Here is a 14,048-nt window from a genome sequence, read left to right as displayed (position 1 = left end):
GGTGTTGGTATTCACGTCATAATACATCAATATTCAGTACAAATAGGATGCTTTACACAGGATTAGCACACATAAACAAAATATTCTTACATTTTTAAAACTGATTTCACCGAAACGTTATTATTAGAGAGTCATCGACAGATGTACTTAAAAATAAGGATTTGTTTTGCATTTGACATTTATTTCCACATCATGTTTGACCATTCAGAATTCAAGGTTTACCTGCCAAAGATCCTCTATTGCTCAAGATCCACACCTCACAAAACTCAACAAGATTTGAATTTTCGTTCTAAAAGTTCACCCCGGAGCCATGCATTTTGATAAGCCCGAAGAAAGGATTACTCCATTAAAGTGTCCCATCGATGAATCTGATTTTTGTTTTGTTTTTTAAATACCGTTATGAAACAAAGTGTGCACGAGAGTGGCAGGTGTTCTTGGGGTCACCTTCACTGCGAAGATTGAGTGTGTGTGGATTTAAAAGGTGGAGCCTGTCTGGTGAGTGACATGAATGTCAGTTGATGAATCATACTTTTTGGGGGGATTTCATATACATTATACCAAAGAACAGCATTTATTGTAAAATACAAATGTCATTCTACAAAAATACAGTGCCTTGCAAAAGTATAGCCCCAGCAACCCGTTTCGCCCCCAAGAACATTTTGACATATTGCCATAATTTTCAAACGTTTGTATAAAAAAAACTCAGAATCTTTTCTAAGAATCAACAGCATGTGAGACATATTTGTGGAAAAAAAAAAAAAATTCATTTAATATTGTCCAATCAAATATTGAAAAGTAAGCATTGCAAAAATATCGGCCCCCTTTGACCTCCTGCGATCACAGCCGGAAGTCTTTTTGGTTATGTGTCGGTTTTGTACATCTTGAACCTGAACTTTCCCCCCAGTCTTCCTTACAAAACAGCTCAAGTTGTTTCAGGTTTGATGGTGATGGCTTGTTGAGAACGTTTTTGACCCAGCAAGCCATAAAAGACATATTCTTATTTTTTATTCATGTATTTTTTGGGAGCAACACCATTATTTAAAGACAAAACCCAACAAAAAGGCCAAACCCGCTCTCCAGACGAAAGTCAATTTTTCAGCGCATTTTATCTCACTGTGTGACGCTTGATGATTTGATAACATTTATGAAATAATAATGCCAGAGCCTGCCTCCCATATAAAAAACATATATTACTTTAAACATGTCTCCCTCTCGCGATTTTCTAAGACTCTTGAGGCTCGTTTTGACTGTAATTGTTGTGTATGTGTCGATAATGGTTTTACAACAAGGTGCAAGTAGAGTTCTTTTTAAAAGAAAATGTCACAAGATACTGCAATCTAAAAGTTTTCAGGTGTATTTCCCTTCAGCACAGTAGGCACGCCCGAGTGAGAGGGGAGCGTTCCGTGTGTGCAGAGGTCCGCCCACTCCTGCTGCTCCATTCATTTTCTGGACCACTTATCCTCAATAGGGTCGCAAGGGTGGTGGAGCCCATCCCCTGCTCTGTTCGGGCAGTGGGCAGGGGACACCCTGAACTGGTTTGCCAGCCAGTTGCAGGGCGCACACAGACAGACAATTCACTGGCTCACACCAAGGGGCAATCTTGGACCCGACAATCAACTGGACATTCATAGGAGAAAACCAGAGTGCCCGAAGGAAACCCACAAAGGTTTGGGGCGAACATGCAAACCCTGCGTGGGGAGGCTGGTTGCTGGAATTGAACCCTGGAACTCTAAACCGTGGGTCTGATTTGGTAACCACGCATCCGCCGTGCTGTCCCTCCCCTACCACTCACCCGATCGCATTGGATGGTGTTTTTGGGTGTTCAGTTTGTTCTGTGGGTTTTCTTCATAAAGTATCCCAACAGTGGGCATACATTGTTTAATGAGCTTCCATATAAATAACTCCTTAGCGACGTACAGCAAAAATGGGGTGAGTTAGTAGAACACCGTGACTGAACTGTAGTTGAGACTGTGCCATGTATATACTGGGCCGAACCCATTCCTTCTATTTGGCTTCGCATATACTGTACTTGATTGAAGCAGCAAAAAGAGGCATATCTGGCTCGTGAGCCAGAGTTTCCTGACCCCCACTTTTTAAAAAATTACACCTGGACTTTTATTTTGCTAGCTTGAAACCGTTCCTTTATAGATTTTGATTTATTTTAGGGTTGTCCTGTTGGAAGGTGAAACTGTGCCCCATTCTCAGGTATCTTGCCAACTCAGAACAGATATTCTGCCTGAATCATTGTATATTTGGCTCCATCCATCTTCCTAGCAACTCCAACGATATTCCCAGTCCCTGCTGAAGTATAGCGATCCTAGAGCATGATGCTGCCACCACCATGTTTGACAGTGGGGATGGTGTTTTCAGTGTGATTTGCATCGTTATTCTCACGCGGAACGTTAATCTTTGAATTCAGCGTAAAAAGTTCACTTTGGGTCTCATCTAACCGGGGCAACTTTTACCACTTGTTATTTGTGTCTCCTATGTGGCTTCTTGCAAACACCAAGTGTGTCTATTTACGGTATTTTGTCATAAAGGAGTCTCTTCTTGCCAGTCTTACATAAAGGGTAGATTTATGCAGAGAATGATCAATAGTTGTCCAGTGCACAAATTGTCCCACCTCAGCTGTGTATGCCTGCAGCTCATCCGATGAGAAAATGGGCTCTTGGTTTCTTGTCTGATTAGTTTTCCTTTCGTTCGGGCTGAAAGTTTCAAGGGACGGCCAGGTCTTGGTAGGTTTGAAGTGGTTTTATGCTCTCTCCATTTGGTATTATTGCTCGCACAGTGCTCTGGGGGATGTGTAAATGTTGCAAAATCTTATTGCATCCCATTCCTGCTTGACCTTTCCCACAAATTTATCCCAGACCTGCCTGATATGTTCTTTGGTCTTCATAATGCTAGTGTCTCCTTTCACAGACCTCTGAGCCCATCACACAGCATGTGCATTTAAACAGAGACTAAATGCCACACAGGTCCACTCTATTTGTCATAGTAAGTCATTTAGGTCGACATTGGATCAGTTGGAAGTCTTCAAGGAGCTTATGGAGCAACACCTACTTATTTACTTTTCACTGTTGGAATAATTTGGTTCCACTTCACAATTGTGTCTCACATGTTATGGATTCTTGGAAAATAGTACTTTCTAGTAGTTTTTTAGCTTTACGTTTGAAGCCTGAGATGTGGCAATATGACAAAAACTTGGGTGTGCAATACTTTCGCTTGGCACTTTACATATTAAAAGTCCTTATATAAAAAAAATTTCCCCATTTATTGAATGACCTATCAGTAAATAACACACAAAATGCATTATATTTGTGCTTGTTTTGCTTTTACTACTACTATTATCGTCATTTGTTTTGCTGTATTCTGTAGATGAGCCGGCCGGCTACGGCAAATCGCCCCGGCGCCCCATTCAGAGTAACAGTTACAGACCGTACTAAAACGCTGGGGGGGGCCCCCTCGAGGACACAAAGCAGGTATGTCCACCCCTGCATGGTTATACTCTCCATAACACATAAAAGATAGCCGTGTTGATTAACTGTTTGATAATTTATTGTTGTAAATTAAACATTTTCCTTTTGGTAACATAGAGGCTACACGGGGGTCCATTATTGTAACACCTGCAGCATCCTTTGCACCCCTTTTTCCTCCCCCCTCTTTTTTTTTTCTTTAACTGTAAAGTTAACAGGTAAAGCGCTACTACTACAGTAATGGATGTAGAGTTCACCGAAACAGAAAATTAAGACGAGTCGTCTGTTGTCTCTGCTAACTGTGACATACCTTGTTTGTACCTGCCAGCGGAGCTTCCTTGCAGGCCATGAGCTGACTCCAGATACTCTCGAGGCCCGCTCAATGCGGACCGGGTACGAGACGCATAGGCTCTCGCTTGCTGCCGTTTGGTATGGTCTCACAACATCCTGTATATCAACTCAAAATCGAAAAAAGGGGGATACCATTTTGCCGTTTTTTTTTTTTTTTTTAATCTGCTTTCCTTTACCCGGATTTTGAGTTGAGAGTATGTACAGTGGTGCCTTGCGATTGAAGTGACTGATTATTTGTAATCAGGGCGGTTTCTGACCGCTCTAAGTGAAAGTTAACCAATACGTAATCCGCTTAGCTTGATGTTGAGCTATACTAGCTAGCACTGTGGCGACAAAATCAGATATTAATATGTAAACTTGAAATCAGCAGTGGTTCAGTATTATATTGAATCTGTGGACAAGTATCACAGTGGAAATTGTATCTCACTCAATCAAGGGTACAAGGGGAAAAAATGAATGGTTTTAAAGGGACAGTGTGTATTATTTAGCACCTTCCTGTGGTAAAACAAACCTCATTCATTAAAGATGGGGTGCATCGTTTGAGGCGTCTTTAAAAAGTTGAAAGTAAAATATTTTCTCTATGAAATATATATTAACAATGCCCAACTGAGTTCAAAGAGCCTTTAGCATGTTTTTCGACCACGGCCCTATCTGCTTCTACCCTACTTTTAGCACCGCTGTTCCGGCACTCGCAAAACATTCAAGGGGAGCAAGATGCTTGTTCCAAGGTAAAAGTAACATGAAGGAGCTGACATAAATGCCTGCCATCTTGCTAATACAGGTACCCAAAAACCTCTAAAACACTGGGCAGAAAAACGAGTAGTGGTGCGTCTTGGTTTCTTTGAGTCTCCGTAGTGTGTATTCTTCCTTATTTTTTTTAGCACTCGTTTTTGGTTGTACTATACCAGGGGTGCTCGTGCAGCATATAAACATGAACGTCAACATTGCTCATGATGCAGTAACAAATTGGAGAACTCCAAATGTTGTCGATGAATTATTACAATTATGTGTTTTATTTTTTTAGTTTTTATTAGCGACGGAAAAAAGAAATCTGATTTAAATTGAGTCACGGAGTATTAAACACATTCAATTCATGTAGTAATGAATTGTTGTGAGCATTCTTTTGCACTCATTGGGACACTTATTTAACTGCTAGACTGCTCTTGAATCTCTTCATTTTTTTACATTTTTAGATCATTTTGAGTAACTCGCATACTGAAAGTGTGAGTACCCCTGTATTACATCATACAGCAGTGCTTCTCGAAAGGCTGAGCTAAATTTAACCTGCTTTCATGCAATCTACTTGATGCTAAATTCAGCGAAGATAATCAATTTATCAATATATTTTGTTGGTACAGGTTACCGGAACATATCTCCTTTACACCCTTCTCAACTTTTTCACCACCGACCCATTTTCATGCTTGATTTTCTAAAATAGGAGCTTATCATGTTATTACTATGTTTTAACAGGTAAAATATTGTAAGTAAGCACTGGTGTGTATTAATTTTTCAATTCCATGCAAGATAGCACATCGTATTGCATGTACCCAGATATTTTTATCGGTTTAAGAGTTTTTTTTCTCGTAAATAGGGTGAGGACCTCCAGTTTTTGGGGAAGCAATTAAATTTAGGCAGGGCAAATCTCTCAAGAACCAGGCGTCCCTTTTCTTGATCAAAAGACATTAAGGACCTATTCACTTTTTTTAAATTTCAGATTATATTTTGTCGCCATCATGTTGACGCTCTGGGAATTGCATTAAAACGAAAAATGAATAGACACCAGTTCTTTCAAGAAACACTGTTCAATATTTGACCAGTAGATGTCACTGTATAGTGTTTCGCAACCGAAACAACTGTTAAAAAGGCCAAGGAAGAACACAAACTATGGAGACCTGTGTTACTAGGCTCTAAATGATGGTTTAAAGGTTATTTTTTGCAAGTGGTTTATATTCGAGATTCCTTGAAAAATTGCTCCAATTCATTATTGAAATGGTCTCTAGAAAATGCATTTATTTGAAAGCATTGCTCGTGGAGGCTAAATGTGAAAAATGCCAATGAGAACCCCAATGCACCCTAAGGACTAAGCTGAAATTGCACTTTATTCTGGGAAAGATTAAAAAAAATCAAATGCGCCCGAACCCCCTTTGTTGGAGTCCCCACACAATTTGAGCACCACTGCCTTACAACAACATTTAGTGGTGTTAGGAATTAAATATTAAAAATGTAGCATTTACCAAATTGTTCGAATTAGTTATCTGACTCCATTAACCAAACATAACCTTCATTCATCTGACAATGTATGCTCGGTTTTTTTTGTGAAAAGACGGACAAAAAACCGGCATTTCCACACGGGGGCAGATTTAATTTCTTAAACAAATTAACTAAGTGAACCCCATCGAATTAGCCGAATTAGTGTCGCTGGAGTCTTCGTCGAGCCTTTTTTTCGTTCTCTCTCGATTGTCCCTCTCGATCTTCTGTAGTTCTAAGTTCTCCCGGCCCACATTTTTTCCCGCCAGTTCGTGTGCCGGCTCCTCCCATGGGCGTGCCAGGAAATGCCTCGATGTCTGGACCCCGAGTGTTTATCAAATCAGTGTCTGGCGTCCTGCGTCTGGCCTTCTCCGTCAGAGTTCTGTTATCAAGAGAACTAAACAAAACATTCGCATTCGAAACGGCGTGACCACTCAGTGTAAATCTTCATTGCACTCGAAAAATGTAATTTGTATTTGATCGTACAAAATCCCTTATAGTCAAATGTATAAAATCCTTCAGTGGTCAAATAATACACACTGAGTAGAGAATCACTGCTACTTATCATAGGAGGGGGATAATTGCTCTTTTTGTACATTTCTTTTGGGTGATACAAGCTTGGTAAATAACGTAAGAAACTCAGAATTTCAAGGCACCACCGTACGTTGTTAAATTTCAGTAATTTTTTACAGGCCCCCACCACAAGTAATGAATATTGGGAAAGGATACTACAGCAGCGCCGTTGTTAATCGTATTGTACTCACTGTTTTATTTTGTCTTTTGTCCATGAGCTAACAGCTTCTATGGACGCCGCCGTTGTGTTGGGGGATTAACGTTTGCTTTCATGGACTTGTCTTTTTCTGTGTTATTGACTTAATGTTACTTTATATTCTGTAAAATGTAAATTTATAAACTGTAAAGACGACCGCCGTTGTTTACAGACGCTCATGTTTCCTTTTTTTTTTTTGGTAATGACCTTTTTTGTCTTCTTCTAGTAATCTTCAAGATTGCTTTTGTATGTAAGATGTATTAATGTTAATATCGATAATTTTTTTGGCACACGGGGAATTCCTGATTGTTGTGTGATGGGCCGGGTAGGTGCGCGATGCCGACTGATGCCTGCGCTTCCTTTCTTCAGGTGTGGAGGCGGCGGGAAGGTGGCGGTTGACGGAAGAGTGGCCACGAGAAAGAGAGAGAGAGAATAAAGTAACTTTTTTTTCTTTTGGTTTCCTTAATCCTTCAAAAAAGATTTGGGAATGTATGTGTGTGCGCGTGTGTTTTCTTCATTATTTTTAGGCAGTGTAAAACTCTTTATTACTACGTAGACACTTATTTACAATTGTAAATGCACACAAATCACATTCTGCTCATCAGATCTATACAACAGTCGTATATGTACACAACAAATGTATTCATTGTGGGGAGTAATATAACAATAAAAACACTTGTTTGGATTTTTGTGGGCAAAAACATTGGAGTGTCTTGCAAAGAAATTGTACCGGAAGCCGTCTGAGCTACTGCATAGTCCATCTAATTTACTTGTAAACTTTTTAACAGTGTTACCTAATTAATGTCTATCGCGGAACTACGGATGAATTTTGGGTGAAGTGCCCGTCAATGCTTGAAATTGTTGCCATGCTTCTCAAGTCTTAAAAATGATGCCAACACTGCTCCCTGGTGGCTTGTCTTTGCCATTGCCTGTCTTCCTCCCTTATGATTAGCGGCAGCTGGCTTAATTTGTGTAGCATTGCCCTATGAAGCGTCATTGTCCCCTACGGGCCGCAGCAAGGAGGAAATCTTCATGCTAAATGTAAACAGGGCATTATGAAATGTGTACAGACGCTGCCCTACTTACGAACGAGATTGCGGGCGATCGTTCGTAAGTTGAATCTGTTCGTAAGTTGCTTCAGTGCTATATTTTGTATGTTTAAGGTTTGTATAAGTAACCTGTATTGTTTTGTACTAAAAAAATAACATTTCATAAAATAATATGCTCTATAAACATAAATTTGAGTTTAACTTACTTTTAGAGATGCGCCTTAAGAGGTCCCCCTCCATGGTAAAAAGTGGCCGAAAAAAAGCGATCCAACTATTTTCTCAACCGCATCAAGCTTTCTTACTCCACCTTTACTTTAAATGAAACGGCTCCTTTACACTTTACACCAATATTGAATGGATGCACAAGATATTAAACAATAAAAATTTCAAAATTCTTGGCGCACTGGTAATACAGTATAAAATGTTTACACACGAACTAGGAAGTAGAAGTTGGATTTCTTAAGGGTTGAAGCTGGGTGAGCTCTCAAAGCGCCACATGCCCTAGTGGCGGAAAGAAGCACTACAGTACTGTAATGTACTCGGCACAATACAAAATCTAACTTTCAGCAATGTCCGGATATTTTTCGACATCCCGAAAAAATGTTCGTATACACTGTTTTTCGTTAGTCAAGTGGTCGGAAGTAGGGGAGGGTCTGTATTAGTGCAAGGTTTATGTGTCAATTATGGACCATGCCAAGGATTAAGGTAGCGTTTCCCAGTGATAAATTGTAATGGGAAGAACTTCCTGCACCTGAAAATGTAAGCTACACATTACCGTAATTTTTTTATCCAACAACAAGAAGATAAGAGATTTGTTTCAAAATATTTTACACGTGTATTGTTCAGATTCACAAATCTTCTCGTGATTAACTCAAGATCTAAAAATCATTGTCTTAAAAAATTCACACGCAAGATCCGTAAAAAAAAATTTGGGCATGAAAAAGGTGCATATAGGCAAACCGGAATATGAACTACCGTAATTTCAGGAATTTGTGGGATCAAAGAGGGCTGAGTAGACATTGTCTCCTACTCGGGCATAGTAGTGTTGAATGCCCACTAGTATACCAAAACCCACTACTAAGTCTTGCAATATACAAGTACTGCTTGCATTGGAGGACAAAAAAAAGCATACCAGTACATGAACAGCTTCATATTGAGGTGGTGGTGCCTCCGGTACTGTAAAACAGTTTTCCCTTTATGTCAGTCCTGTAGCGCAGTGTGGGCCTTTCATATAACGTTGGTTGCAGCGAGGATGATGAGGACAAGGATGATCAGCACAATCACGCTGATGATAATGAGCATTTTGATGTTTTTCCACCAGTACTTGCGGGCCACTCGCGTGGAGGTTCTTTGGAAAGAGTCAGCCTGAAAATATATATAAGTACTTTATGTTTATTAGGACAAAAATACACTCTTAACCAGCTGGGTTGGATTTTCACATGGTCCACAAACCTCAAAGACCACTTAATCGTTTCCCCGAACTCACCGAGGCCTGCAGGTCCCCGGTCTTGCCGATCAAGTCATCGAGCCGGTCTCCTCGCTCCAACACTTTATCGATGTTGTCCTTGAGAATGACCTTCACCTCGTTCACTTGCCCCTGGACATGGTCCAGCTTGGAAGCGGAGGAGGACGTGGGGGCATTTTGGTCGTCCTGCGGGCATTTGAAGAGACTGTGTGTATTATCGCCCACTAGTCGTCGCTGTGTTGTGCAACATAAAATGAGTGCTAAAAAGGGACAGGGTAAATAAAAACTGGCAAAGACTCAAAAGGACCAGAAAGAAAAAAAAAGCATATCTCACAACCTACAAGTATTTTATTTAAAAATGCATGTTTACATGGTAGTATGTGTATTTTTTCTTTAAAATCAATATTGTTTTATTTTTTTAAATAAATGAAGTATTTTTCACCTGAAGGGAGCGCTTAATAATACACACTCCCTTTAAATCAATGTCAACTTTTTTTTTAACACTCACAGAAGCATTATTTTTTTTATTTTTTCGCAATTAATGAAATTTCTTGTTTCAAATGCAATTGTTTTCTTGCCATATAACTTTGTCCCATTGCACAGAGAGCAAGAGAGAGTGCAAATGAAGACCCAGTACGTATTTTAAATTAGTCGATGTTTATTTTGGGGGGGTGTAGGGCATGCGATTTTATCAAAGCCCTCCCGTCTAGCTGACTGAGAGGGCAAACCAGAGCGAGAGAGAGAGCGATGCATTGCTTAGGCAGCACGACGAATGCGGGAAACAGATTCTTATCAATGAGATGCAGAGGAACGCAGAGCAGGTGTCCGGTCACAATGCAGTATGAAAGACTATGATATGAATTGGTATCGGTGATCTCAAGTCAAAGGCCGCTGGCGGCTGAGAGTGAATCTTGGCTTTTCCCGGCCCCCCACTAACCCTTCTCGCGCAGACAGGTTTTTGCGAGAGGGGTGTCGTAAGAAGCATTCGTTGTCTTTTTTGTTTTTTTTCCTTACTAATTGGCCAACCAGCTTGAATCTTGGCTGCCCAAAACGTTCCTCAATTGTGCGGGAAGTATCATGATTCCCCCGGAATTAAGAGGATGTCTTCAAACTCCTAGTAAGAACTTGGCCATCACTGTTTTTGTTGGTGTACTTTAGCCAACATGCTTAACACTTTAACCAGACTAAGCCAAATGAGAGGAGTAATCAAAAGCCACATAGGTCCCCAAAATGGCATCCACAAAGGAGCATAATACAGTTTGATTTTAACACCTTACACTCTTAGGTGCCAAAAAAGTAGCATATGCAGTAAAAGATAACTGCCCTTGACGTACATTGATTTGATTGGTCGGTGACAAAATAACAAGCTTCTTGATTATACAGTAATCCCTCGCTACTTCGTGCCACAGTTATCGCTGGCTCACTGCTTTGCTGATTTTGATTTGACTTAGATTGTCATTGATATCAAAATATCGTACATTGTGTTCTGCAGAGGACATCAAATGCTAACACAGGGGCTGGCTGTATTGGGTGTGAGTGCCTGTGTGTTTGGGTGGGCGTGACTGCCTGTGTGTGTGGCTGTGATAGGCTGGTGTATGCCGTCAGTCTAACAGCGGGGTGGGCGCACAAGTTTGTTTGTATAGCCCTTAATTGTTTTGCTAATTGGTATTCTATTAAAGTCACCAGAATAACAAAACTACATTTTTGGGATGATAATATTATTTTATTTAATCGATGACTCGGTTTAAGCTACAATTGAGGAGAACTTGAGGCTAGCTTTCATGGGCCACCAAGAATACCAAAAATTTCAGATTGAGCCCACCAGCCTTGAGGTTGCTTTTAGACGTGCAACAAACAATTACTTTAGAATAAAATAAAATTGTCTTTATTGTCATTGATATCAACGTTGTGAAACATTGGATGCAACGAGATTAGACATGGCACTCGAGGGTAAAACGTATAATATGAAGACTTTGAAGAAAAAAGAGAAAAGACTATCAGGATGAATAGTCAAATGAAATAATCACGACGTAGTGGCCAACAAAATAAATGCGAAGCATGGCGACAACTAGCTTTTAGCGGCTCGTTACATTGAAAATAAAGGAATCACTTGAATCGGACTTTGAATCAAGTCAGAAGAGCGCAAAGAATCGATCACCAGAAGGTGCTCCGTGGATTATTATCAGGTTCGGCAAGCGACTGAGAAAACGGCGGCGAAAAAACAACAGCGGTGCCGCCAGTCCGGCCTACTGCTGCTCAGCTAAGAAACAACTCTCACGCTACACCCCTGGGCGAGCCTGTATCTAACGCCAGATCTATTACCAGTGAAATAGATGACCTGGAAGTACAACTCGTAGGAAACTGCTACATTCAGTATGGTTTTATTTTCGATATCGCAGAAACCTGGTCCTATACAAGGATACCCGATGCTAGCGTTCAGCTAGCCAGCTGCTCTCTAAATTGCTTTCTTACTCTCAAAGGAGAATCCATCCAATTTCGTTAGATTTTTGTATAATTAAAATAAAGACCACTCGTTCAACTGCAATTCTTTGTTTTTAGTTGTAGATGTATAGTTGTTAGATTGTTAGTCATGTCATTTCAGTTGGTAAGTCATTTTGAGGTAAGTTTGACCCTTGGTCCCCATTATAACCGAGGGATTACTGTCGGGAGTAAAAAACTGCAAACATGACTTTTAAATGGTTTATTCGTGTAAAAATAAAAATAACGATTAATACATTTCCTGTTATTACTGGAGGTAATCGAATCATCCTAGGGGCTTTGTAATCTTTTCCTTTTAAGTGGTAACATGCGACTGTGTAGTTTGGCCTTCCGGATTGTTGTGTTGAGAAAAAAGACGGGATTTTGTTTTGAATGCTTTATACACAAGTTTGAGTTGCAATTTGATGCCTGAAAAACGTAACTTGTCTAAACTCTGTCCACACTGACCAGCGTCACCAACCAAGCTTTGTGTCAGTCACATGACAGCCTCAAAAACTCATGAAAGGAAAAGGAAAAGCTCTGATATAAAGGTGAAAAAATGAACTGGTCACTTACCATAGAATCTCCACTTGTGGGTTAATATCCAAAACGAAAAGCACTAAGTTGATCTCTAGTTGCTTCGAGTTGCTGGTGAAGATTCTGCTTCTGCTCGGTTATTCATTAACGTGCACCCGCCTCTCTCGAAGTCTCACTGGGCTGACGACAGCTGCAACCGGCAGGGCCCCAGAAGCCATCTCTGCACTTTCATTTCCTCCTTTTGTGAGCAAAGTAGTAGAACACTTTAAGAGTTTTTTTCATGTTTAGGTGTGACTTGCTCTGGGTCAATGCTGCTGACGTGTAAGTTTAAAGGTCCTTTGCGAGTAAGCAGCAGTTAAGTGCAAAGTCAGCTGACGGCATCTCTTTTCTTTCCTTGTTTTTGCATTCATGATGGGCGCCACCAGGCTGGAATTGCCCAGGACACACCACAGCAGGGGGGTCAGGAACCTTTTTGACCCAAAGAGCCATAAAAGCAAAAAATGTTTTCAAAAGAAATTGAGAGAGCCACATCATATATTTTCAGACAAAATTGAAAAAACTGCCAAACACGCTCTCTAGACAAAAGCTAATTCTTCAGCACATTTTTTTTCACTGTGTGTCATTTGATGATTTTATCAAATGTATGAAATGATAATAATGCCAAATCCTGTGTACCAAATCAATGTAAATATGCCATTTACAATTTGTCTTCCACCTTCAGTTAAGAGTGTTGAGGCAATTCTTTTCCATGAAATCTGTCCTTAATAACGGTTTTAACACAATGTGCATGCAAAGTTCTTTTGTAAAAATGTCACAAATGACTGCAAACGATAAGCATATCGTCATATTCACTTTCGGTGTAGACTGCACTGAGCGAGAGAGAGAAGGAAGATCCGCCCACCTGTACTGCTCACCCAATCAAAGTCGTTTGCCAGCGTTTTTATTTATCAGTTTAAATGGTTTCTTATCGAACTTCTGCATTCAGTTGCTTCGGCTTTACATGGTCCAAAATCGGGTTTAAATCACTTGACTTTGGAACGCCACAGAGGGATGTGCAATAGTTACATTTTATTTCGGAGCCATAAGTACTCATGAAAAGAGCCATATATGGCTCCCGAGCCATAGGTCCCCTACCCCTGCACCACAGGAATGGGTGCCCCTACGACTTGTGTGGTTAACCCACCAACTTGATTTCAATTACTTGCAAAAAGATTCTTACTCTATGCCGATTCAAGTAAGCAAATTTTCAACTTCTCTAGTAATAAGCAATCCAGTGTGAAACATATTTTTCAGATTTACAATTATATCTGTGATTTACATATTGTATTTTTACTCTCGCGTGTGCATTTGTATTGACATGAGTTTTAGTTCTGGTGGCACAGCGACTGAGTGGCTAGCGCGTCCACAACACAGCTCTGAGGTCATGGGATCAAATCCGGCTACCAGCCTTCCTGTGCAGGGTTTGCATGTTCTCCTTGGATTTCTTCCAGGCACTCCGGTTTTCTCCCATATTCCAAAAAAACAAAAAATGCATGTCAGATTAATTGGCCGGTCCAAATTGTCCCTAGGTGTGAATGAGCGAGCGAATCGTCCGTCTCTGTGTGCCCTGCGACTGTCTGGCAACCAGTTCAGGATGTCCCCTGGATGGGCTCCAGCACCCCCGTGACCCTACTGAGGAT

General features: G+C 40.5%; 2 protein-coding genes across 5 annotated transcripts in view; one reads left to right on the top strand and one right to left on the bottom strand.

Annotated features, from left to right (window-relative positions):
• The window catches only part of LOC148350390 (heterogeneous nuclear ribonucleoprotein D0-like), an 18,451-nt gene extending 10,926 nt beyond the window's left edge, over positions 1 to 7,525 (top strand). For both annotated transcript variants that reach the window (XM_088356254.1, XM_088356253.1), the window contains exons 7-8: positions 3,376 to 3,479; positions 7,210 to 7,525. In XM_088356254.1, coding sequence (XP_088212380.1) covers positions 3,376 to 3,443 — 68 coding nt within the window. In that variant the 3' untranslated portion in view covers positions 3,444 to 3,479; positions 7,210 to 7,525. The remainder of the gene's footprint in view (positions 1 to 3,375; positions 3,480 to 7,209) is intronic.
• LOC148350389 (vesicle-associated membrane protein 8) overlaps positions 5,312 to 14,048 on the bottom strand; it is a 9,798-nt gene continuing 1,061 nt past the window's right edge. For 2 of the 3 annotated variants that reach the window (XM_088356258.1, XM_088356256.1), the window contains exons 2-4: positions 12,409 to 12,607; positions 9,376 to 9,540; positions 5,403 to 9,254 (exon numbers count right to left, since the gene is read on the bottom strand). In XM_088356258.1, the coding sequence (XP_088212384.1) occupies positions 9,117 to 9,254; positions 9,376 to 9,540; positions 12,409 to 12,411 (306 nt within the window). In that variant the 5' untranslated portion in view covers positions 12,412 to 12,607 and the 3' untranslated portion in view covers positions 5,403 to 9,116. Of the gene's footprint in view, positions 9,255 to 9,375; positions 9,541 to 12,408; positions 12,608 to 14,048 lie in introns of all 3 variants that reach the window. The other variant, XR_015853062.1, reaches the window with a different exon arrangement.

This window comes from Urocampus carinirostris, chromosome 16 (genome assembly GCF_059441175.1).
Source record: "Urocampus carinirostris isolate Australia breed hairy pipefish chromosome 16, RoL_Ucar_1.0, whole genome shotgun sequence".
NCBI lineage: Eukaryota > Metazoa > Chordata > Actinopteri > Syngnathiformes > Syngnathidae > Urocampus > Urocampus carinirostris.
Note: the sequence above shows the minus strand (reverse complement) of the source record. Positions and strands in the feature narration are given on the sequence as shown.